General features: G+C 40.9%; 1 protein-coding gene across 1 annotated transcript in view; it reads left to right on the forward strand.

Moving 5' to 3' along the window:
- Positions 1-8585: 8585 nt before the first annotated feature.
- Positions 8586-26900, forward strand: part of PLCXD3 (phosphatidylinositol specific phospholipase C X domain containing 3) — a 167750-nt gene continuing 149435 nt past the window's right edge. Inside the window, exon 1 of the mRNA XM_072756993.1 lies at positions 8586-8991. Coding sequence (XP_072613094.1) covers positions 8889-8991 — 103 coding nt within the window. The 5' untranslated portion in view covers positions 8586-8888. The remainder of the gene's footprint in view (positions 8992-26900) is intronic.

Raw genomic sequence — 26900 nt, forward strand, 5'->3', positions numbered from 1 at the left:
ATAAATGAAAATCTTATTGATAAGGAGTACATATCAAGGCTGCCAATAACATCCATTGTTGACAAAGGCCTACTAGACGAAGACTCTGAGAACGCCAGATAAATTAGATTGGGCCATGTCATGACCTGACATCCAACTGCTCTTCTCCAGGTACTACTGTCAGCTTGGCCTTGGTGTTCACCTGTGGAATGTAATCACATTCACAGAACATCAACAATAGATGAGGCCACTCTGTAACCTTGACGAATAACAAAAAAGAATATGATTCCTCTGTAATCAGGTCTGTAAATAGACAAAATATTGATAATATCTATGCCACAAAAATGATCCAATATTCCACACTCTCGTGAGTGACTCCTGCTTCTTTATTTACAGCTCTAGCCTTAGTCTAGTCTATCCTCCTAGATGAGATTTACCAAGATCCTCATTCAGTTACCCCCTACACCATTTCCTGGCAGCATCCAAATCAGAGCAAACACCACTTCCTTAAATCCATCCCCCAAATCGCATAACAGAAGAGCAAATTTTGTAATTTTGCTCCCCTTCTCAGGGAGATGTTCTAAGGTTCCCATGATGTGTGTTTTTCCTCACAACAAAAAGTAATAAACCCAATTTATATAATTTCAGGTATGTTCCTGGTAATCATTGGCTAGAAGATAAACTTACTAGATGGTTATGATGGGAACTTTATAGGTGATGGAACAACTATGGTGCTTCTGATGACAAACAGTCATTGGTCATTAGGGTTTTCTTGTTATGTTAAAATGTACATAACATAAAATTTACCATCTGGACTATTTTTAAGTGTACAGTTCAGTGGCATTAAGTACATTTACATTGTTGTATAGTTACATCACTATAGCTACATCACTATCTATCCATCTCCAGAACTTTTTCATGATGCTAAACTGAATCTCTATACCCATTAAATCATAATCTTCATTCTTCACTTCCCTAGCCCCTGCCTGGTACCACTGTTCTGCTTTCTCTCTCTACATATTTTACTATTTTAGATAGCTGATATAAGTGGAATCACATAATAGTTGTTTCTTTTGGGTCTGGCTTATATCATTTAGCATAATGTCTTCAAAGTTTATCCATATTGTAGCAGGGGTCAGAATTTCTTTTTTAAGGCTGAATAATATTCCATCGTGCAATTATACCACATTTTAAGTATTTATTTGTCAATGGAATTCATCTGTCAATGCCTTTTAGCAATTGTGAACAATATTGCTATAAACACTGGTGTAATTATAGTCATAATTTTTTTTTTTTTTTTTTTTTTTTTTTTTTTTTTTTTTTTTTTTTTAGCAAGGATGAGTGAAAATGTTTTGGGATTTCTTTTCCTTTCTTTCTTTCTTTCTTTTTTTTTTTTTTTTTTTTTTTTTGATTCTGCACATGAATCTACAGGAATACAGGAATCTCTTTCTTCCTTCCCAGGCTACCCTCCACCTCTAGCAACTCCCATGCCATAAAGAAATCAAACGTTTTGCTAGTAATAGTCCTTCAAAATCTACATCATGTTATTTCTAAGTGTCATCACTGACTTTACCAAAATAGTACTAGGGATGGGACAAATTAGGGGAAATGATAGAGATGCAGAACAATTTTGAACCAATTTTTCTTTCAAAATATATTTTTAAAACTAAGTTATAAGTCTTTTGGTACTCAATGGGGTGCTAAAAGATAGGCATGCTAAGGGAAGTTTATTGACATCAAGGCGAGAGATACAGCCTTGTCATTTCTTTATTCAGCCATTAAGCTGTCACTTGCCACTATCTGCTGGAAACAAGTTCAGGGACTTGCTGCTCTATCTTCTCTCTCTAGAACAGAGCACATAAGAGATACTCACGAAATATTTATGAAGTGAGTAAATGAATAATTATTACAAGCCCTTATGCCTTAGTACTGTGAGAGGCATTACAGGATATCAGATAGCACCATCCCTGTCTGTGTAATGCTTTAAGACTAAATGCAGAATTAGAACACACAAGATAGCTATAAACAAACTGCAGTGGGCGTGCAGAAAAAGAGATTACTTCTACTATGGATAGGAAGGGGAGTAGCAAAGATGAGTTTGAATGGGAAGAATTTTGCCAGAAAAAAGCAAGAAGTGCATTCCACAGGGGTGGTAAGAGGCATAACTATAAACTACACTTTACTGAGTTCCCATTCTGTTCAATAAACTTTAAATTCTCCACTTCATTTAAGCTTCATAATGCCTTCCGTCTTCCCACATTCTCTTCACACTTGAGTTCAGGAAATACTTTCTCTTCACACTTGAGTCAGGAAACCGAGAAGCGGGAAAACATGGATTTGAATCCAGGCCTTCAGATGCCAGAGCCTGTGATTCCAGCCCCTAGATTACATTCAGTGGGTGCTAATTAGCTGCTTCTGGGCTGGCACATAAGGTGCAGACATGGGCAAAGAGAGAAGAGAAAAGACCGAATACTGTAGGGTTAAGATGGTGGAGGGAAGTGGGGGACACTGCTTTTTACCTACTTTGAACTAAGTACAGAGAGCATTTTTATACTCAAAAGACAATAAAGTTCTTTGAATGGACTATTGTAGAGAATAGTAAAGCAGCACTGATTATTAATAGTTACTTTTACAAAGGTTCTTCATTGCCCTTTTATACTCCTTTTCTTCAAGTTTGACTCTATACACGTATATTTCCAAACACTGTGTTTTTTAATGACCTGGCTGAGATCATTAAACAGAGTTCATCTTTTAAAATATTGTACAGCAAAAAAAAATATTGTACAGCTGAAATGTGTCCTAATGTTTTCTGGCTGAGAAGAATCTTTGTTTTTCAGAACATAATTTGAGAACAATTTAATTATAAAAATAAAATATATATATCTCCAGCAATTAGGAAATACTGTGAACTACCGAGAGAAAACACATAGCAAAGAGCCATGTATATTTTTTCCTCTAATATATTTTACTTTTTAAATTGAAATATAATTAACATAGAATGTTATGTGAGTTTCAGGTGTACAGCACCTTGATTCTATAATTCTATATATTGCTGATGCTCGCCATGATAAGTGTAGTCACTACCTGTCACCAAACAGCATTGTTATAATATTATTTATTATATTCCCTATGCTGTACTTTTCACCCCCTTATTTATTTATTTTAGAACTGGAAGTTTGTATCTTTTAATTTCCTTCACCTATTTCACCCACTCTCTACCTACCTCCCTTCTGGCAACCATCAGTTTGTTCTCTGTATTTAAGAGTCTGCTTTTTTGTTTGTTTGTTCATTTGTTTTGTTTTTTAGATCACACTATAAGTTAAATCACATTGTATTTTTCTTTCTCTGACTTATTTCACTTAGCATAAGTTCCATACCATAGTTCCATTCATGTTGTCACAAATGGCAAAATCTCATTCATTAACTATGAAATAATCTATTATACTATATATATGGTTTAATATACATGTGGTATGATATTACATTATACCACAAATTCTTTATCCACTTATCTATCAGTGGGCACTTGGGTTGCTTCATTATACTGGCTACCAAAATAATGCTGCAGGAAACATAGGGGTGCATATATCTTTTTGAATTAATGTTTTCATTTTCTTTGGATAAATACCCAGTAGTGGAATTCTGAATCATATGGTATTTCTATGTTTAATTTTTTTAAGGATCCTCCATACTGATTTCCACAGTGGTTGCACCAACATACATTCTCACCAACAGTTGGATGAGGGTTCCTTTTTCTCCACCTCCTTGTCAATACTTGTTATTTCTTGTCGTTTTGATAACAAGTGTAAGGTGATCTCTCTTTGTGGTTTTGATTTGCATTTTCCTGATGATGAGTGATGTTGAGCATCTTTTCATGTGTCCGTTGGCCATTTCTATATCTTCTTTGGAAAAATGTCTCTGTTCAGGTCTTCTGCCCAGATTTTGATTGGCTTTTTTTATGGTGCTGAGTTGTATAAATTCTTTATGTATTTTGGATATTAACCCCTTATCAAATGTATCATCTATAAATATCTTCTCCCATTTGGTATGTTGCCTTTTTGTTTTGTTGATGGTTTCCTTCACTGTGAAAAAGCTTTTTTATTTTAGTGTGGTTCCCATAAGTTTATTTTTGCTTTTGTTCCCCTTGCCCAAGGAGATATATCTAGAAAAATGTTGCCAAGGCCAATGTCAAAGAAATTATCTATATTTTCTTCTAGGAGTTTTATGGTTTCAGGTCTCACATTTAGGTCTTTAATTTTGAGTTTATTTCTGTGTATGGTGTAAGAAAGTGGTCCAGTTTCATTCTTTTGCATGTAGCTATCCAGTTTTTCTAGCACCATTTACTGAAGAGACTGTCTTTTCCCCAGCGTATATTCTTGCTTCATTTGTCATAGATTAACTGACCATATAAGTATGGGGTTATTTCTAGGAAGAAAGAGCCATGTATGTTTAAGAGTGGAAGTGGCTATGAAGTAAGGAAATGTTCCAAACAAACAAGTAGTAATGTTTATAAACTGGGCACAGTGTGATTTTGATGAAGAGCTAAGGATTATATACATGAAAGTTTTAAAGTAGCATGAAAGCACTGCAACAAGTCATTTTGCTCTTTCCACTTATGCTTAAAACATTTTTTTAAGATTAGCTGTTATTGACACCACAATTAAAAATCTTTGGTATTAAAAAAAAAATCTTTGGTATTTTCTCACTTCTGTTGTAGACATGAAAATCTTTTTTTTTTTTGGCTCATTATGTATTTATTGGCTCATTGTACATATTGACTTATTATATATTGTATTGGCACATTAATTTTTCCTATTTTTTTATTATGGTGAAATATACATAATGTAAAATTTACTATCTTACCCACTTCTCCTTTTTAAAGATTTATTTATATGAGAGAGAGAGTGTGTGAAAGAGAGAGCCAGGGGAGGGGCAGAAGGAGAGGAAGAATCTTGAGCAGGCTCCCTGCTGAGCATGGAGCCCAATATGGGACTCGATCTCACAACCCTGAGATCATGACCTGAGCAGAAACCAAGAACTGGACGCTCAACCAACTGAGACACCCAGGAGCTCCTTAACCATTTCAAAGTGTATATATCAAGGGTATTTAAGCCATTCATAATGTGCAATCATCACCAACCATCCATCTCTAGAACTCCTTTCATCTTGTAAAACTGAAACTCCATACTCATTAAACAATAACTCCCTATTCCTTCCTCTCTCCCAAGACCCTGGAAACCACCATTTTACTTTCTGTCTTTATGATTTTGACTACTTCTAAATATCTCAGATAAGTGTACACATTCTTTTGTGACCGGAGCATGTCTCTCCACATAATGGCCTCAAGGCTCATTCATGCTGTAGCATGTAGACATGAAAATCTTATTCCACACCTTGAGTTGTCTGGATAGAGTAAAAACAAACAAACAAAACAAAACAAAAACAAGGGAAATATTTTCATTCCTCCTCTTGCTATTTCCAGCAACTATACACATGAGAAAGAATCCCAAAGGAAACAGAGCTGTAGAATAATAGAGTCACAGGGGGCCCTAGAGATCAGTAACAACTTCTAGTTTAGTTTATCAGTTGATTGCGATGGTTATTTTTATGCATCAACTGGTTAGGCTATGATGCCCAGTAGCTTAGTCAAACACTAGTCTAGATGTTGCTGTGAAGGTCTTTGTGGATGTGGTTAGCATATATAGTTATTTGACTTTGGTTAAAGCAGATTATTTTCTATAATGTGGGTGGGCCTCATCTAATCAGTTAAAGGCCTTAAGAACTGGGACAGGTTTCCTAAAGAATTTCTCTTCAAGGCTACAACATAGAAATCCTATCTGAGTTCCCAGCCTACTGGCCTGTCTTTCAGGTTTTCTAGCTCTCACAATCACATGAGCCAGTTCCTTAAAGTAAATCTGTCTCTTCCTTCTCCCTTCCATCTTTTCCTCTCCTTCCTTCCCTTGCTCCCTCTCTCTCTCTCATAAATAAATAAATATATATAATATGTATATTTCTCTAGAGAATCGTAACTAATACAGTGGGATAACTAAAGTCCAGTGAAATTACATGATCTTCTTAATGTCATTTAGTAAGTGATGGCAGAGCTGGTAATAGAGAGATGGGGAAACTGGGTCATAAAATTGCCTACAATATTGATTATAAGGCTGGGAAAGAAATCCAGAATTATCAACTTTCAGCCCTGTCTTTTCTGGTAGGTTGCATGCTGAGAAATGTGAAATTTTATGCAAAACCAATATATTAGAAATTCTGAAACTTAAAGCAGATAAAACAGGGGAGGGATTGTTGCTTCACCAAAAGGCAAGTGTACAATTCTTTATAGAGACAACGTTCCTCAACATTTAAAGTAGTTTCATTAAAAAAAAAAGCTTCACAAACCTTTTAGAGACACATAAGTTCAACACACTTGAACAGGGCACTTTTTTTTTTTTTTTAAATAGCAGATGGAGCCTAAAGCCAAAAGAAGGAAGTAAATAATATATTTATTTTTTATTGGTGTTCAATTTGCCAACATATAGAATAACACTCAGTGCTCATCCCATCAAGTGTCCCCCTCAGTGCCCATCACCCAGTCACCCCCACCCCCCGCCCTCCTCCCCTTCCACTACCCCTAGTTCGTTTCCCAGAGTTAGGAATCTCTCATGTTCTGTCTCCCTTTCTGATATTTCCCACTCATTTTTTTTAATCCTTCCCCTTTATTCCCTTTCACTATTTTTTATATTCCCCAAATGAACGAGACCATATAATGTTTGTCCTTCTCCGATTGACTTATTTCACCCAGGGCACGTTTTTAAAGTGTATTTTGTTTTAAAATATCCCCAAAATCCAATAATTATTTCATTCTTTTGAAGATGAATGCTCTGTGAGGATAGAAAAGGCAATGAGGGAAAGAAACATATGCTATCTTAATAGACATACATCTCACATTTTGTGTGATGCTTTGCTGGTAACCAAGTTTTTTCAGATACACTCCTTCCTGGAAGCTTCACCACGAATCTCTGAGTTATTATCACCATTTTATAATGGAGATAAGCAGGGCTGGCAGACACAAGAAGACTTGCCCCAACTATTCTGAGACAGAGCAACTGATTCCCAGATCTGAGCTCTCTCCTCATGCACGGCCCTGCCACGATGCCAGCAGAACACCAATATTAGTCAGAAGAGTGGTATTTGTAGGTCTCTCAACCTAGAATCTTATAGCAAGCTAAATTCTCACTCTAATCAGAAGGTTTTGTGGGCTCCTACTGGGCTAGCAAGAATATTAAGATTTACCCCAGGGGGGAAAAAAAATCCTAGGACATTTCTTAAAGATAACCCAACCATGTTCTCTCGAAGCTATGAATTGATTCTAGGAAGCAATGGAAATTTTGATCACAAGGATGAGGAATGATCTCTTCTCCCCATCTTTTGCATAGTGTATCCCATTTGGAGTAAATACTCTGTGAACCCCAAATCCTCATACAATAAGCAACCTTTAGTTGTGGTTTTTAGTACTGTAGGGTTTGCTGAAATGAAATGATCATTCCCAGGTTTTATAGCTCTCTCCTACCTCGTTCTCATTGCCCCAACCCCACAGCATTTACTTAGGAACAGGATCTACACACCACTGCCTCTACATTCTTTGGCAAAATAGGCAAAGACCTAGCCTATTTTCACTGTACTGCTTATACATTCCTCAGGCCACCTCTGGCCTCATCACATTGGCAAAACACGATTTCCCTTCTCTTTCTCATCTGAAAGCAGGTGGACCAAGACAGTTCTTTGGAGGCTCAGTGAGTGATTTCTCCTGAGAGAGACACAATCTCTCCAGTCTGCCAAGGAATGAAAAAAAAAAAAAAATCAGACAATGGCATAAATCATTTTGAATGTTGCCAAATAAATTCCACCAAATGCTACTGGCAATAATTACAGAATGTCGCTGGGAAATGTGATTTGCTTCTAGCATCGGGGTCTAGCCTTGTCCGGAGTGCCACGAAAAAAACAAACAAACAAACAAAAAACCAAAAAAAAAAAAAAAAAAAAAAAAACGACACAGAGAGGACACAGGCAGCTCTCTCCATAGCAGGCGCAGGTTTTGCACCGTCCAGGAAACGAAGGGGTTGAAGTGCTTCTTCACCTTGCAGTGTCCGGAACAGGATGCCAGGGATCAAGCAGGAATCACTGGGATTGCCTGCTCTTCGCACACTGGTCAACTACTCCAGAAATCCAAGGGCTGATTCGGGACCACCATTCTGCCACGAGCAGTGCAGTGGCCCCGGCTGAGCAGGGCGCAACCTGTTGTAGCCGACGGAAAGCAAAGCTCTCGGCTAAGGATGCCAAGTCCTGGGAGCCCAGGATGCCGGACCGTCCCGAGGCGCCTTAGGTCCACCCCCGAGGCTGCCTTTCCCCCAGGCGGGACCGGGGAGTGACCCCCGAGCGCCGAGCAAGCCCCCGCGCGCAGCCGCGGGGTGAACCAAGTTAGAGGCGAGGCGCGGGCCGCTGCGGAACGGCGGGGCGGGGCGGGGCGGGGCGGGGCGGGGCGGGGCGGGGCGGGGCGGGGCCGAGACGCAGGGGAGGGAAGGGGAGGGGAGGGGAGGGGAGGGCGCGGGAGGAGGGCGCGCACCGCCGAGAGGCGAGCGCGGACGCCGGGAACAAAAGCTCCGGCGGAGTCTGGCGGGGGCTCCGGGGGAGCAGGGGGTGTTTTGAATAATCGTTACAGTGAGCATGTGTCTGCGCCATCCTGTGGGTGTGGCGCGGCGCCGGGGGTAACTCGGCGGGGCCCGAGCGCAGCGGGGACTCGCGGCCGCAGCTGCCAGCCTGCCCGGGAGCCGGGAGCCGCGAGCCGGGAGCCGCGAGCCGGGAGCCGGGAGCCGCGAGCCGGGAGCCGGGAGCGCGCCACGCCGACCCGCACCATGGCCTCGTCCCAGGGGAAGCACGAGCTCAGATTCGCCGACTGGATGGCCGCCCTGCCCGCGAGCATCCACAGCATCCCCCTCACCAATTTGGCCATCCCAGGTAGGCGCGCCGAGCCCCGGGGCGCTCCCCCCCGCGCTCCCCCCCGCGCCCGCGCCCCGCGCCCTCCACCCTCCGCCGCGGAGCCCTAACTTGCCTGGCGGCCCCGGGGGGGGGGGGGTCCCGGCCCCGCCGCCCTCGGGCCTCGGCGCTCGGCAGACCTCTGGGGACCGCGGCGCGGCCAGTCAAGGTGACTGCTGTGCGCTGGGCTCTGGAGGCTGCCAGGCTGCGCGGCAGGGCTGGGGCTGGGGCTGGGGCTGGGGCTGGGGCTGGGGCTGGGGGGGGCCCCCCCGGCAGCCCCCCGCGCCCGCGCCCGCTCCCGCGGTCGTCCTCGCGGGCCTGGGGGGCGGCGGATGCAGGGCGGCGACGGCGGTTGCCGGGGCAGCGCGCCGGGGTCCCGAGGGCTCGGCCCCGCCGCCGGACCTCCGACTCCTCCATCCCGGCCGCGGAATCGAGCGTCTTCGGGAGGTTTCGCGGTTAGACCCGCCGAGGGTGACACTCGCCCCCGAGTCTCCGTGAAAGGCGCAAAGCGCTTCGCGAAGAGCGAGGAAAGTTCAGGGACCCGCGGCGGCGGGGTCGCTGCCCTTGACCGGCAGCCGAGGGATGGGGCGGGGGCGCCGCTTCCCGGGCCGGGCCGGGCCGGGCGCTCGCCGTCTGGGTCCCGGTGCAAGCGCTGGGGGCGCCGCGGTCGGGAGGGCGCAGCCGTGCGGACCGCGGCGCGGCGGCTCGGGACCCTGCGGGGCGGCGGAGGGCGGCGGCGGACCGGCCGACCCGGGGGAGACGGGGTCGTGCGAGCGTCCCGACAGCCGAGAAGGAGGCCGGGGCAAGGCGGGGTAAGGACGCCCGGATCCGAGGCTGCAGCCCGGCGCGCGCGGCCGGCGTCGCGGGACCCGGCAGGTGTCTGGGGCGGGAGCGTGCAGCGGCCCCCAGCTCAGGTGTGCCCGGGACCGGGAGCGGTGCTGGGTGACAGCCGCGGACACGGCCGCGCGTCCCTACCACTGTGGCTTTTCACCTGGGCCGAGGGCGCAGACGGCCGGTTCCCCCAGGACCCGGCTAGGCTAGAGGGCAGTTGACCCACAGGTAGTCCAGCCCCCGCCCGAGCCCGGCGGGTTATCAAGTTCGACCTTCTGGTCTGTCTCCTCGTGATCTACGCCCCGTCCAGCGCCCCCTCTCAGCCACTGGAGGAAGACAGGATGGGGGGGGGGGGGAGGATTCCTTAGAGAAATCCCGACGGGCTCTAACCAGCAGCGCTGGAACTGATCATAACTCAGATCACTGGTCTAGTCAAGTGATGTTTGGCTGCGAGGACAGGCACAGGCTGCACTCTGAGCGCCAACCCCTGAAGGAAGGATTTGTCTCGTTTTGCCTTTTTTTTTTTTTTTTTCTCAAAAGGTAGCTTCCCGAGAGCCCAAGTATCTCCAAGGGAAAGAACCGCCCAGCCTCCCCACTTTGCACTTACTCTGCTACCTGGGTGAGCCTGCGGATTGGCCTTTGGAAGGAGACAGTAGGAAGTGCACGACTTTGTGGGCGAAATTTCACTCTCTCTTCCACAGGCGCTCCTATCCTCTTCCTTTTTTTTTTTTTTTTAATATATTTTTTTTAATTTAATGATAGTCACACACAGAAAGAGAGAGAGAGAGAGGGGCAGAGACATAGGCAGAGGGAGAAGCAGGCTCCATGCACCGGGAGCCCCACATGGGATTCGATCCGGGGTCTCCAGGATCGCGCCCTGGGCCAAAGGCAGGCGCCAAACCGCTGCACCACCCAGGGATCCCTATCCTCTTCCTTTTTATTCGGTCTTTAGGCAGTTGTTTTCGTAGGATCTCACCTGAACATTTCCGTACACATCAAATGTGATACAGGCAAGGATTCTGATGCCAGCCTTCTGAGGGGTGACTTGCCAGAAACCTAGGGAGTTTAAAAGCCCGCGCTCACATTGCTAGTTCTGAGGGATGGTATGATGCTATGTCAGAATCTATATGATATTTCTGTAATTCTTCACTTTTCAGATCACCGAACCCCTCCCCAAACCTCACGAAGGAGGCAGTGCTGGTACTACGAACTCCATTTCATAGATGTAAAAATTGCAGCTTAGTAAAGGCAAATGATTTACCCTCAGATCAGTGATCTGACCCCTTACGTGGTCCTTAGGGAAAGTCTCCTAGGGATTTTCTTTTCTTTTTCTTTTTTAAAGTTTCTTGGTTTTTTAAGATTTTATTTATTTATTCATGAGAGACAGAGAGAGGAGCAGGCCCCATGCAGGGAGCCTGACGTCGGACTCGATCCCAGGCCTTCGGGATCACACCCTGGGCCAAAGGCAGGCGCCAAACCGCTGAGCCACCCAGGCTGCCCCTCCTAGGGATTTTCGAGGGAAATGCATTGCGGTTTGTATCTGGGTGGCTCAGTAGCAACAGCTACTAACCAGGGGGAGGGGACAAGGAACTAGGCATTAGCCCATACAGGGCAATTTTCCTTTTCTTTCCTGAGGTCAGAGACATTGATATTCTGCGTGTCTCCCAGTAGAGGCGTTGGGGGTAAGAATGGAAGCCTTTGCATGGGATCCATTTTGAGTATAATACTAGGAGGGGTTGTGGCATTGATTGCAGTGGGAACTTTCACTGCTTTCCCAGCCCTTCTTAATATGAATCTCCTGCAAGGCCTCCAGTACTTGTCTTAGCCCCAGTACTTCTGAGATGGAAAAAAAAAATCATTTCACCAAATCTACACCCCTGAATTTCCCCATGATTTTGTAAAGTTGGTTTGGTAAATTCATATATATAAATCTAGGTGTAAAAATGGGTTTGGTACTTTTCTGCATTATTCAACTGTGAGAATTTTTGGAGGAAAAGAGACATTCAAACTTTGATAGAGGAGGCTAATTGGAGACTATTAAACACTAATGGAATAATTGCCTTAAAATCATGCTAATAGCTTCCTGGCTGCTACATGTTTACTTGGCCAGTTGCTACAGCTTGAATTAAGTAATTATCTCCACCATTTAAAACCACTCCTGATGCACCATGCAAGTGTTTTTGTGGAAGGGAATGACTGCTCGGTCATCCTCAAAGTTCAGGTTTTCTTAGGTGAAGCAACCAGAGAGAGAAGAGCTGCTTAATTAAGAGGCCACCCACTTGGGGCAGCTGACCCAGATTACCCGGGGCTAGTGCAAAGAACAATCTGCAGGTGTGGGATATTCCCCACCATGTGTACTGTTCTGGCTTCTCGAAACATTTCTCAAGTGTCTGCAGTCTGCATCTTGAATGCTACCAGAAATGTTGTTTTGCACTTATTTTATTTTTTTAAAGACTTTTTATTAATTTATTCATAGACACACACACACACACACACACACACACTCGCACAGAGGCAGAGACACAGGCAGAGGGAGAAGCAAGCACCATGCAGAGAGCCCATCTTGGGATTCGATCCAGGGTCTCCAGGATCACCCAGGATCACGCCCTAGGCTGCAGGCGGTGCTAAACCGCTGCGCCACCCCACCGGGGCTGCCCAGCTGTTTTGCATTTAAATGGCCTCATGATTTGGTATTGACTGGCCTAAGGGATTAAGTTAGTAATCTGTATTAGTAGTTTTACTTCCAGTTTATCTTTCAAAGTCATGGTGCTGTCAGAATACATTGACAGTTACTCAGATTTTAGTGTCCTTCGTCATTTCTTCCAGTCTCTGATGACACCAAACCAAATTTTCATTCATGCATGTTTTTTATTATTTATTTATTTATTTAAAGATTTTTTATTTTATTTATTCATAGAGACACACACAGAGAGAGAGGCAGAGACACAGGCAGAGGGAGAAGCAAGCTCCATGCAGGGAGCCCGACGTGGGATTCGATCCATGGTCTCCAGGATCACGCCCTGGGCTGCAGGTGGCGCTAAACCGCTGTGCCACCAGGGCTGCCCCATACATGTTTTTTAAACAATATCCTGGCATTTTGGGTTATGAGTGATGCTTCCTGTCACGACAGGCAGGTGAGAGAGAATAGACAGAAATGGAGGCAGGAAGACAAATGGTAAAATTCAGGTGAAAGTGAGGCTGATCAATTTCTGGCATCTTTGCAGGAGAGTTCTAACCCTATAATCCTGGCACTTCCAGAACCGTGGTAAAGAGATCCATCATGGGAGGAAGCAAGCTTTTTGCTTGGTGTGGGTAAGGTGTTGGTGATCTGGGTATACGGTAGGGAGTCGTTCTTTCCAAAATCTGAAAGACCAGGAAGGATTTTTTATTCCATGGGAGGGCTTCTCCATACCTTTTCTGATAGGCGATGAAAATCTTCACAGAAGACGGCAAACTGACCCTATGATAATGAAAGATTGGCCAAGCTGTTGTGGTATTGGGACTCAGAGAGAGTGTATGTTTCCTCGGTATTGGAGTTCATGGAGAGGCCGAGACCTCCAGTTGACCCTAAAGATGGACCCCCAGCAATCAGAGGCTCCTCACACCCTCCCTACCCTTGGCACTGTGACCACCCACTGTTCCCACGGTTGGAGCTCTTTCCAAGGACGCTGCCTTAAGAGAGTAAGTTGTTATTGAGACCATCTGGCAGTACTACACGTGACCAAGCCCAGGCACTGCCTCTATATAAACTCTTAAGATTCCTCCGGTTGGTGGGTGTGAAGATGTACTCTTCCTGTGGCCACCCAAGACAAGCCTTGTACGTAGGTTCCCTTGCTTATTAAACCTGCCACATGCCACTCTGGGGTGGCTTGCTTGCTTCTTTGGTCCCCTGTGTGTCCTCTGTGGTCAGGGGTTAGTTTTCGAACTGACACTTAAACAGGAATTGTTGATTGTACTTTAGATAAGGAACACAGAAATGCTTTGGAAATCAATAGTTACACTTGACCATTTTGTTCATTTCTTCCAGAAAATGCCAATGGCAATGAAAAAGAGCAGTTTCACTTAGAGAAACTAGATGTTTATTACAGTTCTGATTTCTGTGTTCTTGTGTCTCTTATTACTTTTTCGTTTCTTTCCTCACAACAATCTCTTCATGTTCCAGTATTTCTGGAGCCAGCTGTCTTCCTTTTCCTTGTAACTTACTATTTCTATTTTGATTGGGATGAGACCATCTACAGGACAAATCTAGGATTGGGTCTAATTGTACAAATTTCTTTTAAAAAGCAGGGTTGGAAAAAAGATAAATAAAAAGCAGGGTTGGGGTTTTTTCCTCATCATTTTAGTCAGGACGGTGATGCTGAAGTTAATCTTTAAAAGCAACCAAAAAGCAGCAAAGTTGTTTAGAATGAATACCTTTTTTGTGTTGTCTTTCCCATTCCCTGTTTTGTTTTTGATTTTGCTAAAAAAGGAAAAAATTAAAATATGTGGAACATCATTTATTCTAGGATTTTTTTCTTGATGAGTTGAACTGAATCACCACCTATTAATATAAAGTGATACTGATGCCATTTTACAGCTTGCAAAATGCTTTCCCCATGTACACACATTTTTTTCTACATGTTCTATCAATAAACCTCCGAGGCCTTGCCACTCAAAGTTGGTCCAGGGACCAGGGGAGGTAGAAATGTACCTCAGACTCCATCCCTCAGGCCAGTTTAATCAGGATGGGCATTTAACGAGATCCCTAGGTGACTTTTATGCACATTTAAAGTTGGAAAAACACTGCTTTAGGGTAGCTCTATGGGGAACCTTTATGTAAGCGACAGAGCCAAATTTAAATATACATCTTTGACTAAGCTCTTTCTTTTGGACCATGCAGTCTATTTATGAGTGTTCAAATTTATAATCAGGCTTAGAGCCAGAATGTGAGTATTTGACTCAAGGCTAATGGCCCAGGTTGGGAACATACTGATAACTCATATTATAGTTCATCATGCACCTTGAACATAAATGTGACTTAATTGCTACCTAAGTGTTCAAATTAGGTCGCTGTGATAAATGTAAAACCTTTCCCCTCATATCCTTAAAGTACTGCTATCAGCCATCAACAGCACTTAAAATCAGCCTATTTGGTGATGCTAGTGGTCACTAATGGCAATTTAGGAAACATTCCTGTGTTGGTTTTTTGTCCATTTGGTCTCATTCTTTGCTGTACAGGCCCAGTTACTATTGTTGTATTTATAGGTTATAGAGTCGTTCAGTTTATCTAGAAGCTAAACTTTTCAATATTGCTCTTGAGCAACAGTGGTATTATGAAGGCAAATGTGTTAATAATCAGCATCAGAAAGCCATCAAAAACAAAGGTAAACAGTAAGTTGAGGCATTTCCTTTTTTTATTAAAAAGGAAATGATCAATCTTGTATTTGCAAACTATACCTCATTTATTTGAAGCACCATTGACGTAGAATGGAATAGAAACATAAATGTGGTCATAACTCACTTACTTGAATTGTAGTTATTGAGTGTAATCAGTATTCCAAATATTAAAAAAACCCTCAATTTGCTAAAATGGATAACACAATGTTTGTATGTTAAGGCTTACACACCCTTAAGAAAATTTCTCATGTCTTTACTTAGAGTTTCTTCTATTTAGTTCCAACTCCACCCAATCAAAATGGAAAGCGTGGTTACAAAGAAGAGGAATGAGACTGTTGGGTGCCATACATCATTAGTAACATAGGGAATATTCATGAGGAAAGGCTAAGAAATGAAGACACACGGACACAGAAGGTAGGTGTTCCTAAACCCTGCCCAGAGTAAAATCAGAATCATGTTAAATTGTCCATTTTGGCCTTTCCCAAGCACCTCTTTAATGGATTTCCAAGTAGTTCTAGAAATCTCTGGACAAATTCTTTTTTTTTTTTTTTTTTTAATTTTATTTACTTATTCATGAAAGACAGAGAGGCAGAGACACAGGCAGAGGGAGAAGCAGGCTCCATGCAGGGAGCCCAATGTAGGACTCGATCCTGAGTCTCCAGGATCAGGCCCTGGGCCAAAGGCAGCGCTAAACCGCTGAACCACCTGGGCTGCCCACAAATTCTTAAGTATGCATTATAAGCCAATTTTGGGGACTACCATATACATGGTATCTGCCATTTTTCTTCCTTCCTATTTCAGGGAAGCCTTGAAAAGTTGTCACTTTTGCTGATGGGAAATCTAGAGGAAGTGTGCTTCCATAATTTGTATACCTAAAATACCACTGCTGTTGGCAGTCCCACCAGGGCCCGTGCTACACCTGCAGAGACCCAACAATGAGGATGTTAGTGTGTAACAAGGTCCCTGAATTCTGCTGTGGTCAAAGGTTCCCAGAACTGGGTTCCCCTTTGTGGAAGCTGTGGATACCCACTTCTGATCTTGTCTGCCATCACTGCTAGAGCTGTGAGTGCCAACACTCATAGAACCCTTCAATCTTGGTGCCTAGTATGGATCTCAGCCAAAGAGCTTTTAGAATTTATATTGATTCTTTTGTTATTGTGCCCTAACTGAGGTATGAGTTTATGAGGACTGGAGAGAGGATAATATGTGGGATAGACTTTGTTCTGTATTCTGCATTATTCTCAATTTTAGCCCACTCTCTGTGTGCGCCTATTTGTGTGTGTGTACACATATGTAGTGTGTATTGGCCTTACTACTTTTCCAAGAAACTTGTCCCTCCCCCCCTCCCCGCCCTATAAGTAGACCTCTGGTGGATGCTACCTAATTAATCCTATGGAGTATGGGTGGGATCCATACTATTCCTGGTGAGCAGCCTGGGACAACACGGAGCCAAATAAACTGACAGACCTAAAGTAATCGCTAACACCTCCGTTGTTTAAAAGCAGAATAGTAGGGTAATAGATGAACTCTGAGCCTTAAAGAAAATGTCAAATCTCATGCATACATGCCTATATATGCACACATTTTAACTAATGTTGATCAAAGGGGTCAGCTCTGTTAATCTAGAAATTTTTACGTATTATGATCAACAATGCTGTCTCTTACCTTAAAGCGTTAGTTTTGGAAAACGCTAATGGGTATTCAAGGAACTTCTAGACGCAGCATTTGAACCCCCAAGAAACTTATATATTCTCTTATTTCTCTTTCTCTGGGTGGGATTAGGATCTGTCTTAGAAGACTGAAGGCCAGAAAAATATCTAAATTATATATTCCAGAAGGCAGGGATGAGTGAAGAGAGAAATTTACCATGTTTCAGATGGAATTCTGCTTCCAGAAGCTTTCTACAGAGCCATATGCTTTTATTATGCTCTATTAAGAGAGGAAGATAGGTCAGGAAGAGGGGCAGGAGGAGATGGTTAAACATTTTTGAGAAGCAGCCAGGATTAGTCACCTCCGGAGACCAGGTACTGAAGCAGATGGCACATTGATTCCTTAGATGTGCTCTTGTAATGTTCCTGTATTTCATCACAAACCTGGGAATGGACAGCTCTGTTACCACTTTATCTTAAATGCCAGCTAACACTATGTTTCACGTAGAATTCTTCCTGTGAATTAATTTTTAGGAAGCAGCCATGTTTATCCTTAGTCAATGTTATAAATGATGGTTATGTTCCTTGATTCACTTGGAGAATTAATTTCATGAAGAAAAGTGGACTATGATGAATGGCAATTTTAGTTGCCTGCTAGGCTTTCCTGGAAGTTCCCTCTGGCTTGTTGTGTGGTAAAGAGGAAGATGTGCTCAAAGACATTCTAATGGGCAAATGGGAACTTATTTCAACGTTATGTCTCAAGCCACACTCCTCTGTGGAGGAAGGAGGAAGAGAAGGATACCAGGGCCGCCTTTAGCAAAGTTAGCTCTAAACACACTCCTGCCATATCCTGCCCTGGGCTTTTCTCCAGGGGAAGGGGTGGGCAGTAGGGGGTGGGGGGCGGGTAGGTAGTCAAGAGGATGATCGACTTGAAAGTTGCTAGAAGGGAAGGCTACAGGACTGTTTTGTTTAGTTCTTATCACTCCCTCATGTCCTTATTTCTCTTTGTATCTGCTCAATTTCTTTGGGTCTGATATTAGAGTCCCAGTCTTGAAAATGTCCTTAATTCTTTTATCTCACTCCTTTTTGTTTTGCTTACCTGGAAAAATTTTAACTTCATTAACCCCTGTTTTTTACCTATTACAATCCCAGAAAACTTCAGTGGCTAAACATTACTGAGCCTGGATGCCTCAATTCACTAGAAATTTCTGACCATATATCTTCTTGCATATCCCTTGTAAATTCATTTTTCTGTTCTCTGAGACGATAATTTAATATCTCTTCTTGCTCCTCAAACCAATATTCCTTCCCACCTCACTAAACTTAGGACCTCACCTTATATTTTACATAAAAAAATACAGAGAAGAACTTTCTCAGTTTCCCACCATTAACCCAGCAACCTACCTGCATCTGTTTGTGCATATTCTGTATTTTCTTTATGTAAGAGAAATTCCTGAATCTACTCCTTCCTAAGTCCACCTTCTCTATTTGTGGTCTGGATCCTACCCACTCAGATCTCCTCAGGGTTTACTCCCAAATTCATCCCCTCTCTCTCCTGTGTCCCTATTTTTCTCTACCTCTGCGAGATCGCTCTAGTCAGTACACAAACATATTATTATTGTCCCTGTTTAAAAAAAAAAAAAAAAAAAGCCCTCTGCCTCCATACCAGCCTTTCTCTCCATGGTACTAGTTCTCTCTGATATTTGTAAAAACATGCCCTCTGACTTGAAATTATTTCCTTCTCTCTCTCCCTCCCTCCCCCCCTCCCATGCTAATCTCATTATTTCCCTACCACTGCACTAAAATTGTTTTTATCAAGGTTGCCAGTGACCTGTATTTTGCCAAAGCTAATGGTTAATCCTTTATCATCATCTTTGATCTTTCAGCATCATTTGATGTGTTTGACTACACTTCTGTTCTTTTTTTTTTAAGATAAACTTTTTTTAAAGATTATTTATGTATTTATTCATAAAGACACAGAGAGAGAGAGAGAAGCAGAGACACAGGCAGAGGGAGAAGCAGGCTCCGTGCAGGGAGCCCGACGTGGGACTCGATCCTGGGTCTCCAGGATCACACTCCCAGCTGCAGGTGGCACTAAGCCACTGCACCACTGGGGCTGCCCTATGCTTGTGGTCTTAAGCATGTTCTTCCTTTGGCTTATGACACTTTAAAAAAAAATTGTGCTAAAAAAACATGTAACATGAGACTTACCCAGGTTTTTATAGTATTATTAGCTATAAGTATAGGGGTGTATAGCATATCTCTAGAATGTTTTCATCTTGCATGACTGAAGCTTTATATCCATCAAGTAACAGCTCTTCATTTCCTCCTCTCACTAGTCCTTGGCAACTACCATTCTACTTTTTGCTTTCATGCGTTTGACAACTTTAGATACTACTGAATGTAGTATTTTTTCCTTCTGTAACTGGCTTATTTCACTCACCATAATGTCCTCAAGGTTCATTCATGTTATAGCATATGACAGTAGTTCCTTCTTCTTCATGGCTGAGTAATATTCCATTGTATGTATATTCCATATTATGTTTATCTGTTCAGCCACTGATGGACATTTAGGTTGTTTCTATATATTGGCTATTGTGAATAATGGTACAATGAAAATGGGAGTGCTAATAGCTCTTTGATATCTTTTTTTCCCCATTTGTTTGGATAAATATTCAAATATGGAATTGTAAGGTTGTAAAGTAGTTCTGTTTTTATTTTTTTGAGGGACTTCTGTATTGTTTTCTTTAGCACCTGCTTCATTTTACAATCCCACCAGAAGTAAACAAGGCTTCCAATTTCTCCATATCTTCACCAGCACTTGTTTTCTGTTTTGTCTTTGATAATGACTGTCCTAACAGGTATGAGGTGATATCTCATGGTAGTGATTTTAATTTCCATGATGATTACTGATGTTGAACATCTTTTCATATACCTACCTGTTGGCTATTTGTAGATCTTTTTTTGGAAAAATGTTTATTCGAGTCTTTTGCCATTTTTAAATTGAGTTACTTGGTATTTTACTATTTGGTTGTAGGAGTTAATTATATGTGTGGGAAATTAATTCCTTACAGGAATTAGGTTTGAAATTAGGTTTGAAATTAGGTTTGAAATTAAGGTTTGAAAATATTTTCTCCCACTTTATAGGTTGCCTTTTCACTCTATTTCTTGCTTGATTGCTTTCTTGCTGTGTGGAAGTGTTTTTGCTTGTGGTCCCACTTTCCTGTTTTCCTTCTGTTGTCTGTGCTCTTGGTCTCCTATACCAGAATTTATTGCCAAGACCAATGTCCAGAAAACTTTCCCCCATGTTTTCTTCTAAGAGCTTTACTGTTTCAGGTCTTATGTTTAAATCTTTAATTCACCTTGAGTTAATTTTTGTGTATGGTGTAAGATAAAGGTCCAATTTCATTCTTTTGAATGTAGGTACATAGTTTTCCCAACACATTTATTGAGGAGTTTATCCTTTCATCATTGTGTATTTTTGGCAACCTTATCAAAGGTGAGTTGACTTTATATGTGTAGGCTTATTGCGAAGAATCTATGGATCAGTTTGTGTAGTCTGGGTATTATAATATCGTCTTCCATCCAGGAATAGGGGATGTTTTTTCATTTATGTGAATCTTCAGTCTGTTTCACGAATGTTTCACAGTTTTCGGAGTACAGATCTTTTCCCTCCTTGGTTAAGTTTATTACTAAATATCTTATTCCTTTTAATGTTGTTATATGGGATTGTTTTCTTAATTTCCTTTGTGGATAGTTTGTTTTTAGTAAGTAGAGATGAGATTGATTTTGGTATATTAATTTTTGTATACTGCAACTTTCCTAACTGCAATGTATTCAAACAGTGTTTTTTCTCTGTAATCTTTAGGGTTTTCTACGCATCAGATCATATCATCTGTAAGCTGAAATCATTTTAGTTCTTTCTTTCCTATTTGAATGTCTTATTTTTCTTGCTTAATTGCTGTGTCTAGGTCCAGTACTATGTTGAATAGAAATGGTAAGAGTGGGCATACTGGCTTTGTTCCTAAGAGCTTTTAGTTTTGAGTATGATATTATCATGGACATTTCATATATAACCTTTTTAACATTAGAGTCATTTCCTTCTATTCCCAGTTTGTTGAGTGTTTTTAACATGAAAGGTTGAGTTTTTGTCAAGCAGTTTTTCTGTATCTGTGAAGATGATCATGTACTTTTTATCTTTTATTCTGTTAATGTGATGTATCACCTTGATTTTTTTTTTAATATTGAACTATCCTCACACTCTTCACTTAAATCCCACTTGGTTATAGTGTATGATCCTTTTAATGTGCTGTTGAGTTTGGTTTGCTACTATTTTGTTGAGGAGTTTTGCATCTTTAACTCATCAGGGATATTGGCCTATAGTTTTATTATCTTATAGTATTTTTGTCTTGCTTTGGAATCAGAGTGATGCTGGCCTCGCAAAATGAGTTTGGAAGTGTTACTTCCTCTAATTTTTTGGAAGAGTTTAAGAAAGATTGGTATTAATTCTTTAAATGTTTTGTAGAATTCAGTAGTGAAGCAATCTGATCTCTGGCTTTTCTTTGTTCAGAGGTTTGAGACTACTGATTTAACCTCTTATTAATTATAGATTAATATTCAGATTTTCTGTTTATTCATGATTCAGTCTTGGTCAGCTGTGTGTTTCTAGGAATTTATTCTAGGTTATACAGTTTGGCATATAATTGTCCATATTAGTCTTTTAAAATCCTTTTTATTTCATGGCTTCAATTGTAATGTCTCCTTTCTCATTTCTGATTTCATTTGTTTAAGTCTTCTCTTTTTTCTTATTTAGTCTTGCTAAAGGCTTGTCAATTTTGTTTACATTTTCAAAACACCAACTCTTAGTTTTATTTTCTATTTTTCTATTCTCAATTTCATTGATTTTACTCTCTAATCTTTATTATTTCCTTTCTCTTACTGACTTTGGGCTTAATTTGTTCTTTTCTTAGTTTCTTGAGTGTCTAGAATTAGGTTGTTTGAGACTTTCTTCTTTTTTTTTTTTTTTAACATTTTATTTATTTATTTGAGAAAGAGAAAGAGTAAGAAAGAAAGAGAGCACATGCATGTGGGGGGAAGGGGCAGAGGGAGAAAGAGACTCTTAAGTAGGCTCCATGCCCAGGAAATGAGCCTGATGTGGGGCTCGATATCAGTGCTGAGATCATGACCAGAGCTGGATCAAGAATCAGATGCTTAACCAACTGAGCCACCTAGTTACCCCCAAGACTTCCTTCTTTATTAATGAAGGAATTTGTTGCTATAAATCTTTCTTAATGCTTTTGATGTATCCCATATGTTTTGGTGTGGTGACTTCATTTTCCTTTGTCCCATGATATTTTCTAATTTTCCTTTAATTTCTTATTTGACCTAAATTAATCAAATTTCTTATTGGTTATTAAAGAATATATTGTTTTCACATATTTGAGAATTTTTCAGTTTCATTCTGCTGATTTCTAGTTTTATTCCATTATGGACATTAAAAACATTTGATGTGATTCTCATCTTTTAAATTCCTTGAGATCTGTTTTGTGGCCTAACATGTGATCTATCCTGGAGAATGTTTCATGGATGCTTGGTAAAAATGTGTATTCTGCTGCATTTGGATGGAATATTCTGTATATGTCTGCTAGGTACATTTGGTCTATAGTGTTCAAGTTCTCTATGTCCTTACTGATCTTCTGTTTGGATATTCTATCCATTATTCAAAGTAGAGTATTGAAATTTCAAAGTAGAGTATTTCTCCTTTCAGCTTTGTCAATGTTTATTTCATATATTTAGGTACTCTGGTGTTAGGTACATGTATTTTTATAATTTGTATATTTTCCTTGTGAATTGACCCTTTGTGGTTATATAATGTCCTTCTTTGTCTCTCATGAGTTTTTGACTAAAAGTCTATTTTCACTGTTATTGGTATGGCTACCTCTGCTCTCTTTTGGCTACCATTTTATGGAATATCTTTTTCTATCCTGTCATTTTGAGCTTATCTGTGTTCTTAAATCTAAAGTAAGTCTCTTTTTCCCACAGCATATTAAACGGATCATGCACCATTATCAAGTGAGTTTTATCCCTGGGATGCAAAGATAGTTTAATATCTACAAATCAATAAATGTGATATACTACATTAATAGAATCAAGGATAAAAATCATCACCTGATCATCTCCATAGATGCAGGTAAAGCTTTCACAAACTCACGCCATTTCATGATAAATTCTCTCACCAAATTGGGCATGCAAGGAACATATTTCAACATAAAATAAAGATCATAAATGACAAACCCAGAGCTAACTTCATACTCACTGGTGAAAGATGTAAGCTTTTTTCCTCTAAAATGAAGAATAAGACAAGGGTGCCAACACTAAACCATTCCTTATTGATCCAGGTGTGGAAGCGCTACTCATAGCAATTAGACAGTAAAAAGAAATAAAAGGCATGCAAATCAGAAAGGAAGAAGGAAAATTGTCTGTTTGCAGAATACCTGATCTTATATGTAGGAAACACTAAAGGCTCAACTAAAAACTTGTTAGAACTAATAAATGAATTCAATAAAATTGCAGCTTACAAAATCAGCATATAAAAATCAGTTGCTTTTCTATATACTAACAACAAAATTTCTTTTTTTTTTTTTTTAAAGATTTTATTTATTTATTCATGATAGTCATAGAGAGAGAGACAGGGAGGCAGAGACACAGACAGAGGGAGAAGCAGGCTCCATGCAGAGAGCCCGACATGGGATTTGATCCCAGGTCTCCAGGATCGCGCCCCAGGCCAAAGGCAGGTGCCAAACTGCTGCGCCACCCAGGGATCCCAACAACAAAATTTCTGAAAGAAATAAAACAATTCCATTTACAATAGTACAAAAAACCCCCAATAAAATACTTAGGAATAAATCTAAACAAGGAAATGAAAGATTTGTACATTGAAAACTATAAGACATTGATGAAAGAAATTGAAAACGACAGATGAATGCAAAGGATAGTCTTTTCAATAAATGATGTTGGGAAAACTGATATTTGCATGCAAAAGAATGAAACTGGACCTCTATTATAACCATACACAAAAACTAGCTCAAAATGGATTAAAGACCGAAACTGGACACTTATAGAAGAAAACATATGGGAAAAAGTTTCTTGACCGTAGTCTTGGCAACGCCTTTTTTGGATGTGACACCACAAGTATAAGAAATAAAAGCAAAAATGAATAAACGCAGGACTACATCAAACTAAAAAGCTTCTACACAGCAGAAGAAGTAATCAACAAAATGAAGCAATCTATGAGATGGTAAAAAATATTTGCAAACTGTATCTGTGATAAGGGGTGAATTTCCAAAATATGAAGAATTCCTCACAATCCAATAGCCAAAAAAAAAAAAAAAAAAAGAATCTGATTAAAAAATGGACAGAGGACCTGCATAGACATTTTCCAAAACATATAAATGGCCAACAGGTACATGAAAACATGCACAAATTTACTAATCATCAGGGAAATGCAAATCAAAGCCACAATGAGATACCACCTAATACCTATTAGGATGGCCATTATCAAAAATACAATTAACTTGGCTAGAGATTCTGGAGAGCCTCTTAAACCTTTTTTTGTGGATAGGTCTTCTCTGGGCTTATGTTTGTAGATTCTTCATTAGAAGGATTTGCTGGTCCCCCACCTCCACCCTGCCAGCATCTTATAATCTCTCATTTCCTCATGTCTGTTGTCATGCCACTTAGCTCTTTTTTGTTCTCAACAGTTCTTGGACATCTATAGAATGTGCCAGGTCCCATCAAGAGGCAGGCAAGGCAGCAATCCATTCCTTGGGTAGCCCCTTGAAAAGCCAAAACATTGGACACATGCTCTACTCTTCTTACCTCCTCAGGGTGAGTCTCCCAAGCTGTATTGGCCTCTGTGGAGCAGTAACAAGCCACCCAGCTTTCTTGCTCTCAGTGGCCCCCAGGCATTTAAAATGTGCTGGGTTTTCCATTAGGGCTATAAGACAGGTGAGGCAGAAGATAGTTGCTGGGGAAGCCTTTCCCTTGCCAAAGCCAGAACATTAGAAGTGTTGTCCAAGCTTATGTTTCCCTCTTTAGAGAGAAGCTGGGAGTTCACTCTTAATCATGTGGCACTGTGCCAGGAAAGGGACTAAGGCAAGAGTGTGTCACAAAGTTTCCTACTGGCTTCAATAGTCGGTATGTGGGGTACATACATTTGTGTGGGGTACAGGAGCCTCTGTACTGGTGTCTGGATCATTTACAAAGGGAATTAATTCATGTATTGCTGAATTAGTGTCTCCATGGGGGGAAGAAGGGTTTGGGGGTTCCAATTCTGCCATCTTGCAGATGTTACTCATTACTACCTTATTTTTTCAACTTTACTGCCTATTTCCTTTAGGTCATCTTTGCTGGCTATGCCTCCTTTTCTTTACATCTAAGGAACTGTTGGGGTATCCAGGGCTCAGGCCTTGATCACTTTCTTTTTTTTTCCATAGCTATACTTTTCCCTAAGGTGATAACATATAAACCAATGGCTTGAGATAATATGTGCTGATAACTCCTAAGTTTCTATTTTTAGCCAGACATCTCTGCTGAACTCTATCCTCAGATATCTCACTGCCTTCCCATCATTTGCATTTGAAACCTCAAATTTAACATGACCTGAAAACTTTTGAGTTTATCATCCATCGCCCAGTTTGTTCCTAATCAAGTTTTCCTCATCCAAGTGTTTTGCATCATTGTTCATCAGTTTCTCAAACCTTGGAATGATTCTTCACTTTCCCCCCTCAAACCCTAAAATCATCCTAACAGTAATTCCTGTTGAATCTTTCTCCAAATGTATCCCAAATCTTTTCATTTCTCGCTGTTTCCATACTACAATCCTAATTTGGTTACTGTCCCCTCCCACATGAACTACTCCAAAGGTCACTAACCCGTATCACTGTCCTCAGGGATTTGTTCCTCTACACAGAGGAGCTTTCAAAAGTATAAATGCAGTCAGTACTACTATTCACCTGTTAAAAATCCTCTGCATGTACTTACTAAAATTACTGATCCCTGTCTATCAATCTGACCTCAATTCCTGCCACCTTTTCCTTACTCACTGATCCTAGCCATTTTCTTTTTCTTTTCTTTTCTTTCCTTTCCTTTTTTTTTTTTTTTTTTTTGGCCCTCATGTCCTCCAGATTTCCTCTTGTTTTAGAGATCTGAATCATCCTCCAGATTGTCACCAGTCTGCCTTCTTCCTCTTCTAATGATGTCCTCTCTTCAGGAGACATCCCTTGACCATGCTAGCCATGCAGTTTACCTCTATATTCATAATTTTTCCAACAATTCCTTAATATATCCACTTCGTAGTGCTTAAATAGTAACAGCAACTTTAGTTATATATTTATTATGTCACCTTCAAATAATTTAAGCTCCTAAGAATAGGAACTTGTCATTCTTTCCAGGTACCCAGAATATGTCTGGGCTGCAGTCAGTGTGCAATAAATATTTGTTGACTAATAAATGACAATATAGGGGGAGTCTGATCTTGCACAAAGACCTTTGTTCAGTTAATTTGAAAATGAGGCAATCCGACTAAAGTATTCAAGGCAAATCCATTATTTGAATTCTTTATAAAGTCCTAACCCAAAATAAATTAATTTCAGCAAAGGAATGATTTCCATGAACACTACTTAAGATTACACTTGGCCTAATATCCAATATTTTTGTGAATAAGACACATGACAATTGAACAAAGTAAAATAAGAATTTGTTTTATATAGCAGTTTTTAGCCATTATGGCACTACATGTTCAGCCAGTTTTCTTCTACGTTTACATACTAAGTTGATTGGTCATACTAAAGACTTTGAAGAAATATTAGATTGGACTGTGATTTTTGGAAAAAAAAAACTGCTATCTTTAATACAGCTCAGGTTTCTAAGTTCTGTATTCTAATTGTAAGTCACTTAAATGTGATCTGCATAGTGACTTATTTAACCAACATATAGTGATAATACTAGATTCCACAATTACTTTGGAAGTTTTAT

Source organism: Vulpes vulpes, chromosome 4 (assembly GCF_048418805.1).
Source record: "Vulpes vulpes isolate BD-2025 chromosome 4, VulVul3, whole genome shotgun sequence".
Taxonomy (NCBI): Eukaryota; Metazoa; Chordata; class Mammalia; order Carnivora; family Canidae; genus Vulpes; species Vulpes vulpes.